General features: G+C 38.3%; 1 protein-coding gene across 2 annotated transcripts in view; it reads left to right on the top strand.

Moving 5' to 3' along the window:
• SLC25A13 (solute carrier family 25 member 13) overlaps positions 1 to 14,754 on the top strand; it is a 104,712-nt gene that overhangs the window by 32,441 nt on the left and 57,517 nt on the right. For both annotated transcript variants that reach the window (XM_075049618.1, XM_075049629.1), the window contains one exon: positions 3,743 to 3,858. In XM_075049618.1, the coding sequence (XP_074905719.1) occupies positions 3,743 to 3,858 (116 nt within the window). The remainder of the gene's footprint in view (positions 1 to 3,742; positions 3,859 to 14,754) is intronic.

Genomic DNA, 14,754 nt, shown 5'->3' with positions numbered 1-14,754 from the left:
TATCAGCAACAGGCCAGGCATTTTCCATCCTGCCTACTATAACATACTGTTTTTCCGTCTTTTGTTGTACTTTTAAACATCTGTCTAACAAAATAAGTATTAACTGCACATCTCTGTTTGGACTGTAGTAACCAACACTTTACTGAGAAATACTGTATGCTTTATTTTTAGAAAGGACAAGCTATTCAAAAATAACACCTGGAAATGCCAGCATTTACTATTGGATATAAATTTATACTCTAATGCATCAATTTATACTATACTTAGTTTGCCTAGGTTGCAGCATAAAATAATAGATGTAGCTTCAATTTGTGTCCCATTATGCTATCAAGTTTAAATTGCTGATACAGTAAAAATGTATGCATTGATTTCTGAAGCAACCTCTTCATCATTGCATTTGTATGTATTATTACAGTGGGTGATGGCTTTTTTATTTTGCATGGCTACATATGGACTTTCTTTGGTGGGAATGCATCATGTCTATGTGGTGCCCAGATTCCATGGGTGTGAGCACCAAAAGAAGAAGCATGGAAGAAAGGAGAGAGTAGTAAATAGTGGGGTTGCTGCATCATACCCAGTTGTTATGTTTGGACTGTAGCTCTTGTGTATGGATGTTTTTAAAATATCAAGATTTCAGCCTTCCTCAATAAATCATGCCAATATTGGGACTGATGACGAGGATGTGAAGGTGAAGGAAGACTTTGACCACTTGGGCAGGATATCTTCAGGACTGAAGTAAAATTTTGTAAACATTTCAGCTTCCTCTCTTTGTGCTGTTAAAATCACTAGGCTTTTCTCTGCTTTTGTAACATAAATGAGCACTTGTTTAGGTAGATAAAATAACTCTTAAGTAGTATATTGAAGTCCATGTTAATATGTGCTGTTTAATGACACCTAATGATATTCAGTGAAGGGTTGTGCTAAACCCAAAAGGGTGATGCTAAACCGGAGAGAAAATGTGTTACCCAGGCAACTACCCTTGTGCAGTACAGAGAAGTGAGCATATGGCTATGCAGTACACATTATTTCAGCATCTTTAAGCATTAAGAATCACACGTGTAATTGACTGTGAAAAATTACTGCTCAGTTACTGTATTGTATGGTCATAATAGAAGTAAATGAATACGTCATTGTTGCTAGAATAGATCTGTTGGGAATCACTAGCAGGCTAGTCTACTTAGGGAGCAAAAATACAATAAGAAGAAAATAGCTGGTTTAATTAACATGTAAAAATTGGGTTAATTTGAATTCAGCTGGCACAGCAGATATTAATGTCTCTTCTTTAACAGTCTGGCTAGAACCACACAATTTGTACACTTTTAATCTTCCTAGTACTATGAATAATTGTTTTTAAAAATGGATATGGAGTTATTTTAAGCATCTCTCTCTGACTTATTAGGGGGGGTTTATTACTTGCAAGTACTGACAAAGAATGCTTCTACCAGTATAACATCTTGTAGCAGTGTTAATACATGAAGTTTTAATCAAATCCAGGCCTGATAACATGCAGTATGTTCTTAGCGTGGTGCTGGGATTCTGTGAGGATAGGTGCTGTATTTCTTATCTGTGCTGTCATCACTGTGCTAGGATCTGTTGGTAAGGACATATGCTGGTTGTTGTTTCACACAAAAAGCATCTTTATCAAAATGCTGTTGGCAGATATTTTAGATTTTTAATTCTAAACAATCCTATTCTAGAGTCTTGTTGCCTGCTGTCTATTTTGTTTTCTCTGTGTGGGCTTTATAATCTTTGGGACAGAAGAGTTCAGTGCTTTCTATCTGCTGTTGTGGAAGTTGTCAGGTATGTAGCCAATAGTAATGGATAATAATGAGCTTTTATAACCTGTAAGTCACATAATAACAATAAATATGCATAAATGCAAAACGAAGTAGGTTGTGATATATTGGTTTAAAATTGCAGGAAATGTTGCATTTTTTAAAATTTCTTTTGGCTTAGGAGAGATGGAAGTTTTCTTCCATTTAAAGACTAGGTATCTGTGTATTCTGTGTCTAACAGTTGGGAGTACTGAGGGCTCCCAAGGAATTTAAAATAAACAACTTGATGGCCTGCCCATGTGCTAACGTGTGCATATGTAGCGAGTCATTGGCTTCTTTGCCAGCAAAGCTTAAGGCATGCTTATATGTTTATTGGCATCAGCAATTGTGAGTTTAATATTAAGAATACCTGAGGAGGTTTCTCTTTATTTATTTCTCACACTACATAATAACCTATGGTGGCAAGTTCCTTGAACTAGTTATTTGTTAGACTATTTCTGACTCTACATATGCTTTCTTTTATTTAGTGCATATACATTGAGGGAGGTAAAGTAAAACAGCTTTTTGGCCTTCTCTGTGCCATGCTTTTTTTTTTTTAATGTCCTCTTTTGTTCATCTTCTTGTTTCATGTTCTTCACGGAAATCAACTTCTGTTACCCTATGGATGTTTGGCTGCTGACATGCAGCAAGCACGCTTCTGTGTGACTTGAAATTAATTCCCTTAAGACAGGGTGGCTGGAAATTGCTGTACAGTCATGGGTCGTTATAACTTGATAGAATGTCTTTTCCAACCTATTCAAACACTTTGTTCTTCACTGTTATTGCATACTGAGTGGAAGTTTTCATTGAACTGTCTGCAGTGTCATTTTGAGTCAAAGTCCTAAGGATATAGTTAGTTTCTAATTAAAAAAAAAAATAATTGTATGTGTTTCTTGACATTTGTTACACTGAATTTTGTGCTTCTCAGAAATAAGTCTTTGTTCCCCAGCTACTGCCATGTGAACCCATTAAAGCTATGCGCTTGCTACACTGACGTAAAGCAGCCTCAAGAGAGGGCAATCTTAAACCTCCCAGACTGCCAGCAGGCCCTGCAGCCACATATTTGAAGATCATTTTAAACTGTACAACCTAGACATTAAAGAAGTAGGAGAACAGAAGAATGGTTGGCCTTTGCCTCTTTAAGAATAGGAGTTTGATCTCCATTTGAACTCTTGGGTGTGACCCAGAGAAATTAGAACTGCTCAAGGTCTTTGCTGTAGCCAATCTACTGTTGGAAACAATGCCAAGTTGTCTAATTATGTATTTCTGCTTATTAAGTAACTTAAGGAAGGGCACTTCTGCTTTTATCTGTGCTCTGCTACTGCACTCATGTATTGCGAACCTGTCTGTAATGATGAATTTGAATAAACTGCTCTTGGGCTGAGGAGTGATGTGCAGACTACTGCTTGAAATTTGTGACTCAACACGCAGGACTGGAGGGCTGCAATGGATGACTAAAAAGTTGCTAGCAAACAGATAATACATTCCAATCGGTTCCTTCTGAAGTGAGTGGCAGCATGTAGGTCTCCAAAAGCCTTAAGTACTGAGTCTTGAGGGAAGTTACTCCTATCATTATTGGCTCTCTCTTGCCAGTGGAGGGAGGTAGGCTCCCCCAGAGGGCAGTTCAGTTAGACATTAAAGCTGAGCTGAGTAGCCACGCTGAGCGCTTTGCTTATTTTATGTTCTGTTGTGACTTGCTGAGAGGAATAGTTCCTCGTTCAACGAAGTCATTTCCATCTAGCGAAATAAAGGCCTCATGATGGTATTGGTGATAGGGCATTTTAGGGTAAATTTTAATCCCTATTGGTAACATTTTGTACACATTTTGGTTGTGATCTTACTTCTTCTGTATAATCTATGTTATATTGTATTTCAGTTTCCGGTGAGCAAGTGGTTTCATAGCTCTTGCTTTTTCCTTCATCCCTTAGGTTGATATCCTTTCAAGAGTTTGTGGCATTTGAATCAGTCCTGTGTGCTCCAGATGCATTGTTCATAGTAGCCTTTCAGCTGTTTGACAAGACTGGCAAAGGAGAAGTTACTTTTGGTAAGACTGTTATTAAATGTACACTCTTAATTTGAAAAGTCCTACTTATGCCAAACTATTTCACCATCTGTTGCTGTAGGAAACACAGTCATTGGTAGTGGAACTACACTAGTGCCAAGCAACTTCCTGGCTGAGTTTTTTTTAATCATTTACATGTGCACAATATGAAGTTGAGGTCATGGTCATCTTCATGGTTTTCTCTGGAGAACCTGTCACTTCTCTTTTTCCTCTTCCCCAACATGCTTGTGCAGGTCTTCAGAACAGCAGTGAAAGGTGACTATAGGAAATGATTGTAAAACTGCAAGAAAGTTGCCAGAAGACTTGGGTGAATGTTGAGTCTGAAATTACCCTGAATTATTTTTTGTTTAAATTGGCTATATTTCAAGCTGGCTTCCTTTTAACTTTCTTCTGTGAGATTTTACAGCAATAAATCCATTATTACCCTACCCCCTCAACCGCCCCCCACCCCCCCAAAAAAATTCAGCTGTGCATTGGAGGTGTGGTGTTTGCACTGACAACGTGAGAAATACTCAGGCCAGTTTAAAACTTGATTATGGGGACTGTTTATTTCTAGATACTATAGAGACAGCTTTTGATATCTGCAGGATTATCTGCCACCTGCCTAATGATAAGGGCCATTCTGTCTGGAAGAAGGATTCAGAAATTAGCAGGTTTTAATAGCTTCGGACATTGAGGTTGCACTTCAAAAAGTATGGGCGATTTTTTTTGCCCTAAATACTTACACTGGATAAAATTGCTATTTCTAATCTGCTACATTTGGACATGGTTATCCATATGTCTCAAGTTTTATTAGTTGGTTGTTAAACAGTTTTAAGTAAAAGGAAAGTTGGATGACATTGGCTTTTTTGTCTTTCTGAAATGTATGGTTCACATATCCTTTGTCCTTTGCTAGTGTTCCCCACCCATGTTTTATGCTCAGTTAAAAAATCCCTTCCCTTTCCATTTGAACTGACAAGATCCTGTTACCATTGCTTGAAGCATCATAGTATTCCTTCTACCATCTCCAAAAATCTGTATTTGAAGTTGCGGCTGGTGAGAAGACTTGCTGTCTCTTCTTTTGTCTATTTTGGTTTTTCATTATTTTGGTTGTCTGTTGAGGTTGTAAAAGATGTGCTTTTTGTGTGCTATATTACTTGTTAGAACAGCTTTTTAAAAATTACTACAGATGCTAAAAGATTTGAAAGAATTTCAGGAAAAAGTTCTGCTGATCGTAACCTTGATGAAGGAAGTATTTTGTGCCTAACAGTCTTGTGCATGTGTATGGATAGAGAGGTAATGAGAGATGGCATGCTTTTAAATCAGGAGGGCACGCATATTTTGCAGAGGTTTTGTTCCAGCGCAGACAAACCAGGGTTCTTGGAATGCCTGTGATGTGCAGGTTCTTGTCTGCATCACAGCCTCTGGTTGCTTGGAGCGCTCGTTAATAATCTAGGAAGAACTGTAGTCGTTTGATCTGAATGCTGAATCAGTCCGACTTAACTTTTTAACTCTTGGCATTCTTGTTCGTATTTTTCCTACTGGCAAATGCTTCCCTTGGGGTTTGACACAGTGAGTTAAGGGATTTGTTTGGCATTTGAAGGCCACTGAAGTCCTTCTAGTGATGAGAGAAACTCCGATGCCAGGTTGTATTTAAGGTATTTGAAAGAGGAGACATGTCAACATTGGCAGAACCTCAGATAGTTTGTTTTTTTAATTCCTTCCTCTCCCCCTTTGAAAGTATAAATGCATTTGTAACTTTTGTATAGTACCTTGTGGCTACCACCCCAGCAAATGCCTGGGAGTGGGGAGGATGTAAGAGCTGTGTTGTGCATTCTCAGCAGAAACGGTTACCTTTAGACAAAGCTAGTTTCTATTTTCTATCATAAGAAAAAAAGCTCCCCTCCCACTAAGAACCCCCCCCTAATATTTTCACGAATAAATTATTACAGTACTATCCTGTAACTTTGCCACTCAGTGCCTCAGTCATGAGTCTTTGAGGTTAATTATGAGATCTTTTTCCATTGACTTGAATGAGAGTGGGATCAAGTCCTTATCAAGGTTAGGAGACTTAAATAGGGGTTTTGTATACTGTGGAATTGCAGTGTGAAAGGAACAGAAGAAAAGGGAAAGGATCGTTTTTCACTATACTGCTGTTAAGTGTACTATCTCAAGGATGCCATTATAAGTCTGTATCTCAATTTATTGTTGCAAAGAAACAGCATGGCTTATCTGTGCAGTCATTGTTTTTCTGTATACTGAGATAATGGTATAAATATTTTAGCTTATACCAAACAGAATATAGGGCTTCCCAGCTGTGAGCTTCACATTTTCTACTAAGCAATTCATCCAAATCTTATTCTTCCGCAGGTGCACTTAGCTTGGCACCTTTGTAAAACAAATTAATAATGGTCTTTGTGTCAATGAGCTTTTACACTGAATGCTACATCCAGGCTGTGGATATTTAGAGAAATGTTCTGGGTAAAGGATTTCCAGTATTTAATACTTCACACTTACTTTTCTTGAAAAATGCTGCACTCTTACTTCAGCTTCTGGGTTGGAAATGCCTTTGCATTTTAGCCATGTATTGACATCTCCACAATTTAAAATGTTTCTTCCAAGTTACAAGTTAACTGTACCTGGTTCTTTGACAGAGCTAGCATGTCTTTAAAAGGGCTGATCCGCAAGTGGTGTGGGTACGTGGGGGTGGGTGGGAAGTATTTCTAGTTTATTGCTTTGTGAGGTGAATGAAATGGCCACTAGTAAATTAGTGGCCAGTGGCTGATTGAGACTACACCTGGCTGTTGCATCATGTCGTAGATTTATCTGCTGCTGAAGTGTCAAAGCTTTGACAGTTTGCAAGGAGTTAAAGCTCTCAGCAGGAAAGTGGGAGGAAGTTTAGCTGGCTTTTAAATTCGAGGCAAAGAGCAAACCATTGCTTCTTACTGTTGAGTGTTGACAGGCACATAAAAGCTGATAATGTAAGTCCAGGGGTTTAAGAGACTTAGTAGAGTTGCTTTTTTGTCGTATGACTGTATTTTAATGCCTCATTAAAGAAGCAGAGCCCTTTGAAATTCTTTACTAGATGGCATTTAAAAAAAGGCAAGATGGTTGAGTAAAAATGTCAGTGTTTAAAAACTAAGTCATCTTAACCTTCATCTCTAATTTCAGATGGATAAATGAAATGATGGGAGCTAACAGTTCTGAGCTGTGAATAAATAACAGTGGTGATATCCAGGGTCTAGAATTTTCCTTTTCTTATACTGGTTCTCACAGCCCTAGCGAAGGGCAAAATAAGTGTTATCCATGTTGGTTTTGCTGACAGAGAAAGGAAAGGCACAAAAAGACATGTGATTGCCCAAGTCTGTGCTGCCAACCGATGTTGAACCTGGCTTTGAAGATTTTCATTCTGATTTGTTTTAAAGTAGAATTTCCCACCAGACAGAAATTCTGGCTCTTGTACTTAATGAAATGTCGCTGTGGTATAGTGTGTGTTTTTCTGGTTTTGGGGGTATTTTTTAAAGGTCTTCTAATTCAACCTGAAGCTGTTTCAAAATGGATGCTGTGTTATGCTGCTTTGAGAAATACGAGTATGCTGTAAAACAAGTCAGTCCTTTAATTAAAAAAAAAAAATAAAAAGCAAACCAACCCCCCCAAAACCCAGCAAAAACGCAAAGGGAATGGGGATCCTAAACCCCAAATTGTTGTTTGTTTAGCATAACAGCTGCAGAATTGAGGAATGTAATCTGCTTTTGTCTCAAGACAAAACTTTATTTACATGTAGACAGCAGCTATTGTGGGTGTCTGCTTCTGTTATTAATTCAGTACATTATATCAGTACAGTTCTTAGGTAAACACATTAATTAAGGATACATCTTACTAAGCACTCCTATTTGCTTATCTGATACTTGAATTGCCTGAATACTTGCTTGTAAACTTTCTAAAAACACATAGCTCTTAACAGAGGTTTAAATAGCTATACAGCTATTGTGATAAGCTTCAGAATTTTTCCTCTATGATAACGTTCTGATACTTTTTCAATATGCAAAGAATTATTACAGGAGTCTCACAATTGCTTTCCTGACTGAAGGATTAGGTTCAGACTGTGTGAGCTAGCTCTTGCTTTTGTTACAGAGGCTTATTTATTTTATTCTTTGCCCTGTAATTGCTTGGTATGACTTGGCTCTTCTTACGGGATGTGTAATTCTTTTATTTTTCTTGCACAACACCTAGCTTAGTGATGCCAAGCCTGGTACACTCAATACCATGTAAAGTAAGGAAAAGCTAAATCTGAACTACTAAAATAAATTGCTGGGGCTATAAGCTTTGATCACTTGATAAATTGCAATATTCAGTATTTCTCAGTGAAATTTCCATTGCTGGTTCAAACTGGTTAGAAGCCATTTGTAGCTAGTGATGTGTTAGTTTACACCTACACAGTGAAACATTTGTTGGTTTATAAATGACAGTTGCCTAGATATGATGATCCCAACGGCAACTTTACAAATGCAAAATTTGTTTAGTCTCTGATTTTTTTTGTTGTTTGGACTGGATTTTGCACAAATAATGGCCAGTTTTAATTAAAAGAGGATGTAAAAAGAGGATATTTTCTTCAAAACAATTTTTGAAATCTTCTTGATACTGTTTTTGGAGAATTTTGTTTCTAGACATATGTTGACTTTACAGGATTTTCTTGTTTTGTTTTTTCTTTTAACTAAAATGTCATGTAACCAGGCAGACTTACATGAAGGCATCTTAAGTAAAACAAAGGCTATTTAGTCACAAAGTGAATCTGTCATTTTAAATATTAGGAGAAACTCCATTCTTTTACACAGTTGTGTTTCATTTGGTCTGGAAAATACAATTGAGTTTTCTAAATCATCCAGAACTGAAATTTGGTGTTTCAGTTTGTTCTGTGTTGTTGGTTTTGTTTTGTCTTTTTTTTTTTTTTTTTTTTTTTTTAAATCAAAGTTGCCTATTGACAAACATCAGGCTGATAGCCGAGCATCTCTCTTGCTCATTACCAAAACCCAAGGAATGATCACAGAATTATCGAACGGTTTAGGTTGGAAGGGACTGTGGCAGCCATCTGGTTCAAACCCTTGCAGGGCCATCAAGACTGGGTTGCTCTGGGGGCAACATCTGTCAGGGTTTTAAATATCTCTGAGGATGGAGACTCTGCACCCTCTGTGAGCAAGCATCTTCCAGTGTTTGACCACTGTTACAGTAAAAAATAACTTCCTGATGCCTAGTTGGGATTGCCCATGTTCCAGCTTGCCTCTTGTCCTTCCACTGTGTCTCTGTCTTCCCTTCACCCTCCCATTGGGTAGCTGCAGACATCGGTGAGGTCGTCCTTTAGCCCACCTTTCTCCAGGCTGACAAAACCCCATTGCATCAGCCTTTCCACGCATGTCATGTGCATCACCCCCCGACTATCTTCTATGGAGAAAATAGAAGTGGCATTTTATTTTAGTTAGCCAGGTTGTGCTGTTTACCTTGGTGGAATTGATCTGGTTTTTTTATTCTTCTTCTTCAGGGCAAAAGGGGTAAATTTAGTCTTTATGCTCTCATGGGGCCTAGTGCTTTCCAAACCTGTGGTCTTTGGGCTCTGGCAGTTTGTTGCTCACTTCTAATGAGGCCAGGAAAGGTAATAAAGAAATGTAAGGCTCTTGCCAGTAAGCTGAAATTATGGATATTCACAGCTCAAGTAGAAATATTTTTAAGGGATTGCATCTTGGAAAAATGTTGAACACCTTTTCTGTAAGTCAATTATGTAATATTTCGTGTATAAATTCATGTTATTTTCCCTTACATCCAAGGAGGACAGAAGAAGCAGACAAGCTTGGATCCAGAGTCTTAACTGCTGAGACTGATGGTACTCTTGGAAAGAGCTTGCTTTTATTTGGGTATTTGCAATGTTTAGCAGAGGTAATAGAAGTGCTTAGGTATCTCAGTCAAAAATCAGGGCCAAGCTGAATTGGACAGTGTATGGATATGTCATGAGGAAGTGAATTCATAGTTTTTAGACGTGACAAGAGCATGAACAGCCAGAGCAGGGGAAGGTAAGAGGATAAAAAGCGAGAACATTTTCAGCAGAGGGGTGAAACTTGAAGCTTATCATGGATCTTTTGACTGGGAAAAATCATAAAGGCACAAGCATGTTTGCTGTGATAATGTTTTCATTAACGTAAAATTAACCTGTAAGACTGCTCTTTCCCTGTTGAAAAGTTTGGATAGGGCAATTAAGTTACAACCAAATGAATTTTGTTCAGTAGCTAGTGCCTCTCTCCTAAAAGGGAATGCATGCTGAACTTTTTTGTTAGGGTTCATACTGGACTTTATGGTTTGCTGGGGGCTTTTGGGGGATTTTTTGGTCATTGTCATCTTTAAAAGCCTACTTACAACATCTGAAAGACATTTTGTTAGCAATGCTGGTCTTAATCTCACCTCTGGGTACAACAGGTGCTATATGATCTTTGTTGCTTCTTCCAACCACAAAATGGATGTGGTTCACATCTGAATGGAAGCAGACACTTTTAGTGAGAGACTCCAGCCTCCTGCTTCTTTGCCCTGCTGTGACTGCTTCTGAGGGTGCTGGCACTCCGCTGGGGCTGTCGCAGTACAGTCTCTTTTCTGCCTGGAGATGTGCCGAGTCAACCAATTCATTTTATGAGGGCAGCCCAACAAATATTATAAGCTTTTGCTTTCCGTTGATGTGCTCCAGATGTTAGTATGTTACCTGGAGGTGAAAAAACGTTGTGAATGCATCCATTTTTTGCTATATGTGGAGCTTTATTGCACTTCTTTAAATGATCAATTTGCACTACAAAAAGACCCACCCTGATTTTTGGACCTGTTTTAATGACTTATGAGCAGTGTTTTCTGAACAACTGAACGTAGATGCACACCAGTATCAGATTGGCATGTATGTGTTGTATGGTATCTTGTCAGAGATCGGAAGAACTGCTTAGAAGTCCCAGTTCAGTGGGTCAAAAATCCACTTTTTATTGAAGGCTAACTGTAGATTTGCATGATTGACTATAATGGCTCCAATTTTAAAAGATAGAGGTAACAGAAAGCACTTCCAGTTGGTGGCATAATTCAAGGATACTACATGCTCAGATGGCTAAAATACTGTGCTTTCTGCTGCTACTTCATGCTAGTTAAAAAGAAAGAAATAGTTGTGGAAAAGGTGGGGAAAAAGCCAATTTGAGAGTAAATTTCAACTATATGAGGTCACTCTTTGGTTAACAGTAAGCTGAGGGTTAGCCATCTTTCATACAGCTGTATATCCTGTTGCGAAAAAAAAGCCCAACATGATTACTAGGCAGCATTTGGGGAGGAACCAGAAGCTTCCACACCAGAATATATTTAAACTGTGGCAGCAGCAGTGTACCACTTTAAGCTTGATTTTTATTTTTTTTCCCCCATTCCTTTTTCAAATTGTCCTGGAATTACAGATTAGAAGGTAAAAACTTCAGCAGGCCCTAAGAGCTAGGAAAGATTTTGCTGTTACAAATTTTAATATGAAATTTCAGATAGCAAAATACACATACTTTTGCAGTGTGTGTAATTTAGTTTTCTAAATTGGAAAATCTGCTGTTACCTAGCAGTTAATGACTATTTTTTTCCAACATTTGGAATGCAGGACCTGATTTGATAAGCTGATAAAAGAAAACAAAACTGAGAACATGTTGGAAGTGCTCAAAGTGAAAATTACAGTTTAGGTAGGTTTGGGGGTAGATAGTTAGACATTTTAATTGAACTAAAATAGTTTTATACTAATACAGTACTGTTGTGGGAGTACATTTTGTGGTGCATTTGAAATTGAAGTATTTAAGTGGGGGAAAATGTATGTTAATGCTTTGCAAGAAAGTGATTTTTTTATTTTTTTTTTAATACCATCTATCTAAGCAAAATAGCTGTTAAAGAAATAGAGCTCTCAAGTCTGTGCTGGAGAGTAAAGTGTAAAGTTTAGGATAATTTCTTCGAGCCAGGAGTTTGCTTTTATCACTTTTGTTGGTATATTAAACTGCTGTGGGAAACAATCATGTGAATTCTGAAGTAAATTTGTATTCCTGGACAATTACAGTGAAATCAGCCCCTGCTAGTTATAAAAAAGGGTGTTGAGTCAGTCTGGATTCTGAAAGTCCTGTGTTTTTAACATCTCCATGATAGGGGTAACAGAAATGAGTCCAGATGATGATTTCACTTACCCACATGGAAACGAGGGCATTGAATTTGATATGACAGCTTTGGTTACACGCAACCAACACTGGCTTATGTTAAGTAGCAGAAACCCCTGCTTGTGCATTACAATTCAGCACTAGTCCACAGCTGGACTAGCTCAACATAGTTAAATTGGTTAAAATGACCATTTTTATTATTTGAGTTTAATTTTGTCTTTGGGGATTTTCTCTGAATTTGGAGTAACTAGGCCTGAAAAAAAATAAGCTACCACTTACACATGCATGCACACACAGAAGATTATCAAAAGAAGTAAATTCTTTGCTTTTTAGGTGTTTATATGCAAGTGTATATGTGCAGCCTTATTTTTCAGGTGCGGATGAAACTCATCTTAGTCTAAATAGATTGGGTGCACTAATGGAGAGTTTTGCACTCTTTTGAATGAATCTGTTTTAAAACAGTAGCAGTACCACATGATAGAGCACAGATAAATTGCACTGACCTGAGCTACTATCTTTTTTCAAATCACCCCCCTGCCCCCCTTCTTGAGTCATGTAATGCAATCCCATTATCTTCAGCTTATGTGCTCTGTTTCTATTGTGCCAGCTTCAGTTTGAGTGTTCTACCAGATACCTTCCTTGTAATATTGTAATATTTTAAGAAGGAAAGAACCTAATTTAATTTTTTTATTCATTCAGAATTGCAGAATAGATTGTGGTCCACGTTTTGCGAGGAATTAAGAGGCAGTGAAAGTACAGCATTAGTGTATTATTTCAGGGCTTCTAACCTGAGGAAGAAGGTGGCTGTAACAGCCCTTCCTGTTCTTACTGCTTTGTTGAGGGAAGTTGGAGGGATGAGTACCTTTTCTTTGCAGTCCTTAGTAATCAAGTTATTCTGATGTGTTACTTAATTTACAGCATGGCCACTATAAAACTGTTTCAGCTCGTTTCCTTGACAAAGCAGCAGCGAGATGAAGATGATGATTGTAGTGCTTGTACTTCCAGAGCGTTGTACCTCTTCTGGGTGAATGGGGATGAATGGACAACCCAGCCAAGTGCTTGGACTGCCCATCATTCCACATCTTAGCTGAGTAGATGTGATGTTGGCATATGTTTTCCAAACTAAAAAGTCATCATTACAGGACACTTAGTGCCAGACCGTAGAAGGATGGAAATAAACTTTTAACTAGCTGTGTGTTTGAAGCTCACAACAGTAAATAAAAAAAACAACAAACAAAAAACCCAAAGAAAAAAAGCCAACCCAAACCTTGGATAAACCCCAACAATTCCAGTAAAACAAGATAATACAGAATATTATTACTTGAGTATTTTTGACATGTATGTATGCACATGTCTCTGTACACGTATGCTTTTGCACAAGTTTATTGTACTACTTCTGTGGCCAGGAGCAGCAAGGGCCAGCTGCTCCACCAGACAGGTGAGTCTACAGCCGAGCAAGCGTGCCAAGGGGCCAGGGCATGGGCACAGATCTCACTGACGAGGGGTGCAGTCCCACGCTACCTGAGCAAGGACAGAAGAGCAGGTCTGGTGACAGTGACCAGGGTCAGCCAGACAAGTCCACAGGGATGAGGCAGGTCCAAGGGAAGCCTGGGAAGTCAGGTCAGGGGGTTGGGGTTACCAAGGTGCAGGTGTCCCTACAGTATGGCTTACCAGGGAGGATCAAGGATGTCAGATGAGGCTTCTCCAAGCTCCTCCTCCTGCAGCACTTTGCCTGGACCCTGATTCCTCATGCTTGTGGGTGGGTCATGGGGAAGAGGTTGCAGAACCTGGTGGTACACTCAGGGTCATGAAGCTTATGGAAGATGTGGAGTTGTTTCAAATGATCAGTGAGGACTAAAGCCTGTGGAAATCGTTCTGTTCTCATCTCCACTGAGCTTTAGGTCAGGTCTTGCTTGGCAGTTGGCAATGTGCTGGGGTTTCCTAGTCACGATGTTGAAACAGCTACTCTCATCAAAAGTTTAATTTGACCAGCTGGACTTCCTTCTTTGCTTTTTCTTCTGTGTAGGATTTATTTTAAATTACCTTGGGAGAAAAAAAGCACTTTTTTATTACAGCCATTTAAAGGAAACTGTTTCCAAATGCATGAACAGTAGTGCTTAACCATTAACAAAACATGATTTTATAAAGGTATCACCTTTTGTCTGAGCAGAATGATGGGGATTTGCATATTCAGGTTTAAAAAAACTTATCTCTTTATACTAAAATATCTATTCCACACTCTTTGCATTAATTTTACTTCGTTTAATCCAAGTCATAGCTATAATGCTCATATGTTCCTCTTCAGGGCCTTAAGTGTGATGAATATAGAAGCAGTTACTGCCAGAAGGGTTTGAAAAGGTTATTGGTGCATGTGGAACTCTTGTTAACTTATGATAATTTATGTCTTTTCAAGTTTGTCTTTTGTTTTCCTCTTCGCAGAAGGTAGCCTGTGTTCTTTACAGAGGTTGCTATTACCAATATCATGAGGGTAATCTCATTTTTTCTCAAGGCCTAGGGTTTTGGTACAGTTTTTCTATACCATGCACAAATTGCTTAATTATGTAAAGGTATAACATATATAAAATCTATAGAACATATAACTTGTATAAAATAGAGCCAATGATGATAGCTTTTCTGCAAAAATGTTGCAGCTATTTTGTAAGGACAGTGGTTTTTTTGTAGATGATCATAAAATCTTTTTCTAGCTATACAT

The sequence above is a fragment of the Buteo buteo genome, chromosome 2, assembly GCF_964188355.1.
Source record: "Buteo buteo chromosome 2, bButBut1.hap1.1, whole genome shotgun sequence".
Lineage (NCBI taxonomy): Eukaryota > Metazoa > Chordata > Aves > Accipitriformes > Accipitridae > Buteo > Buteo buteo.
This window is presented reverse-complemented; position numbering and strand designations above follow the sequence as displayed.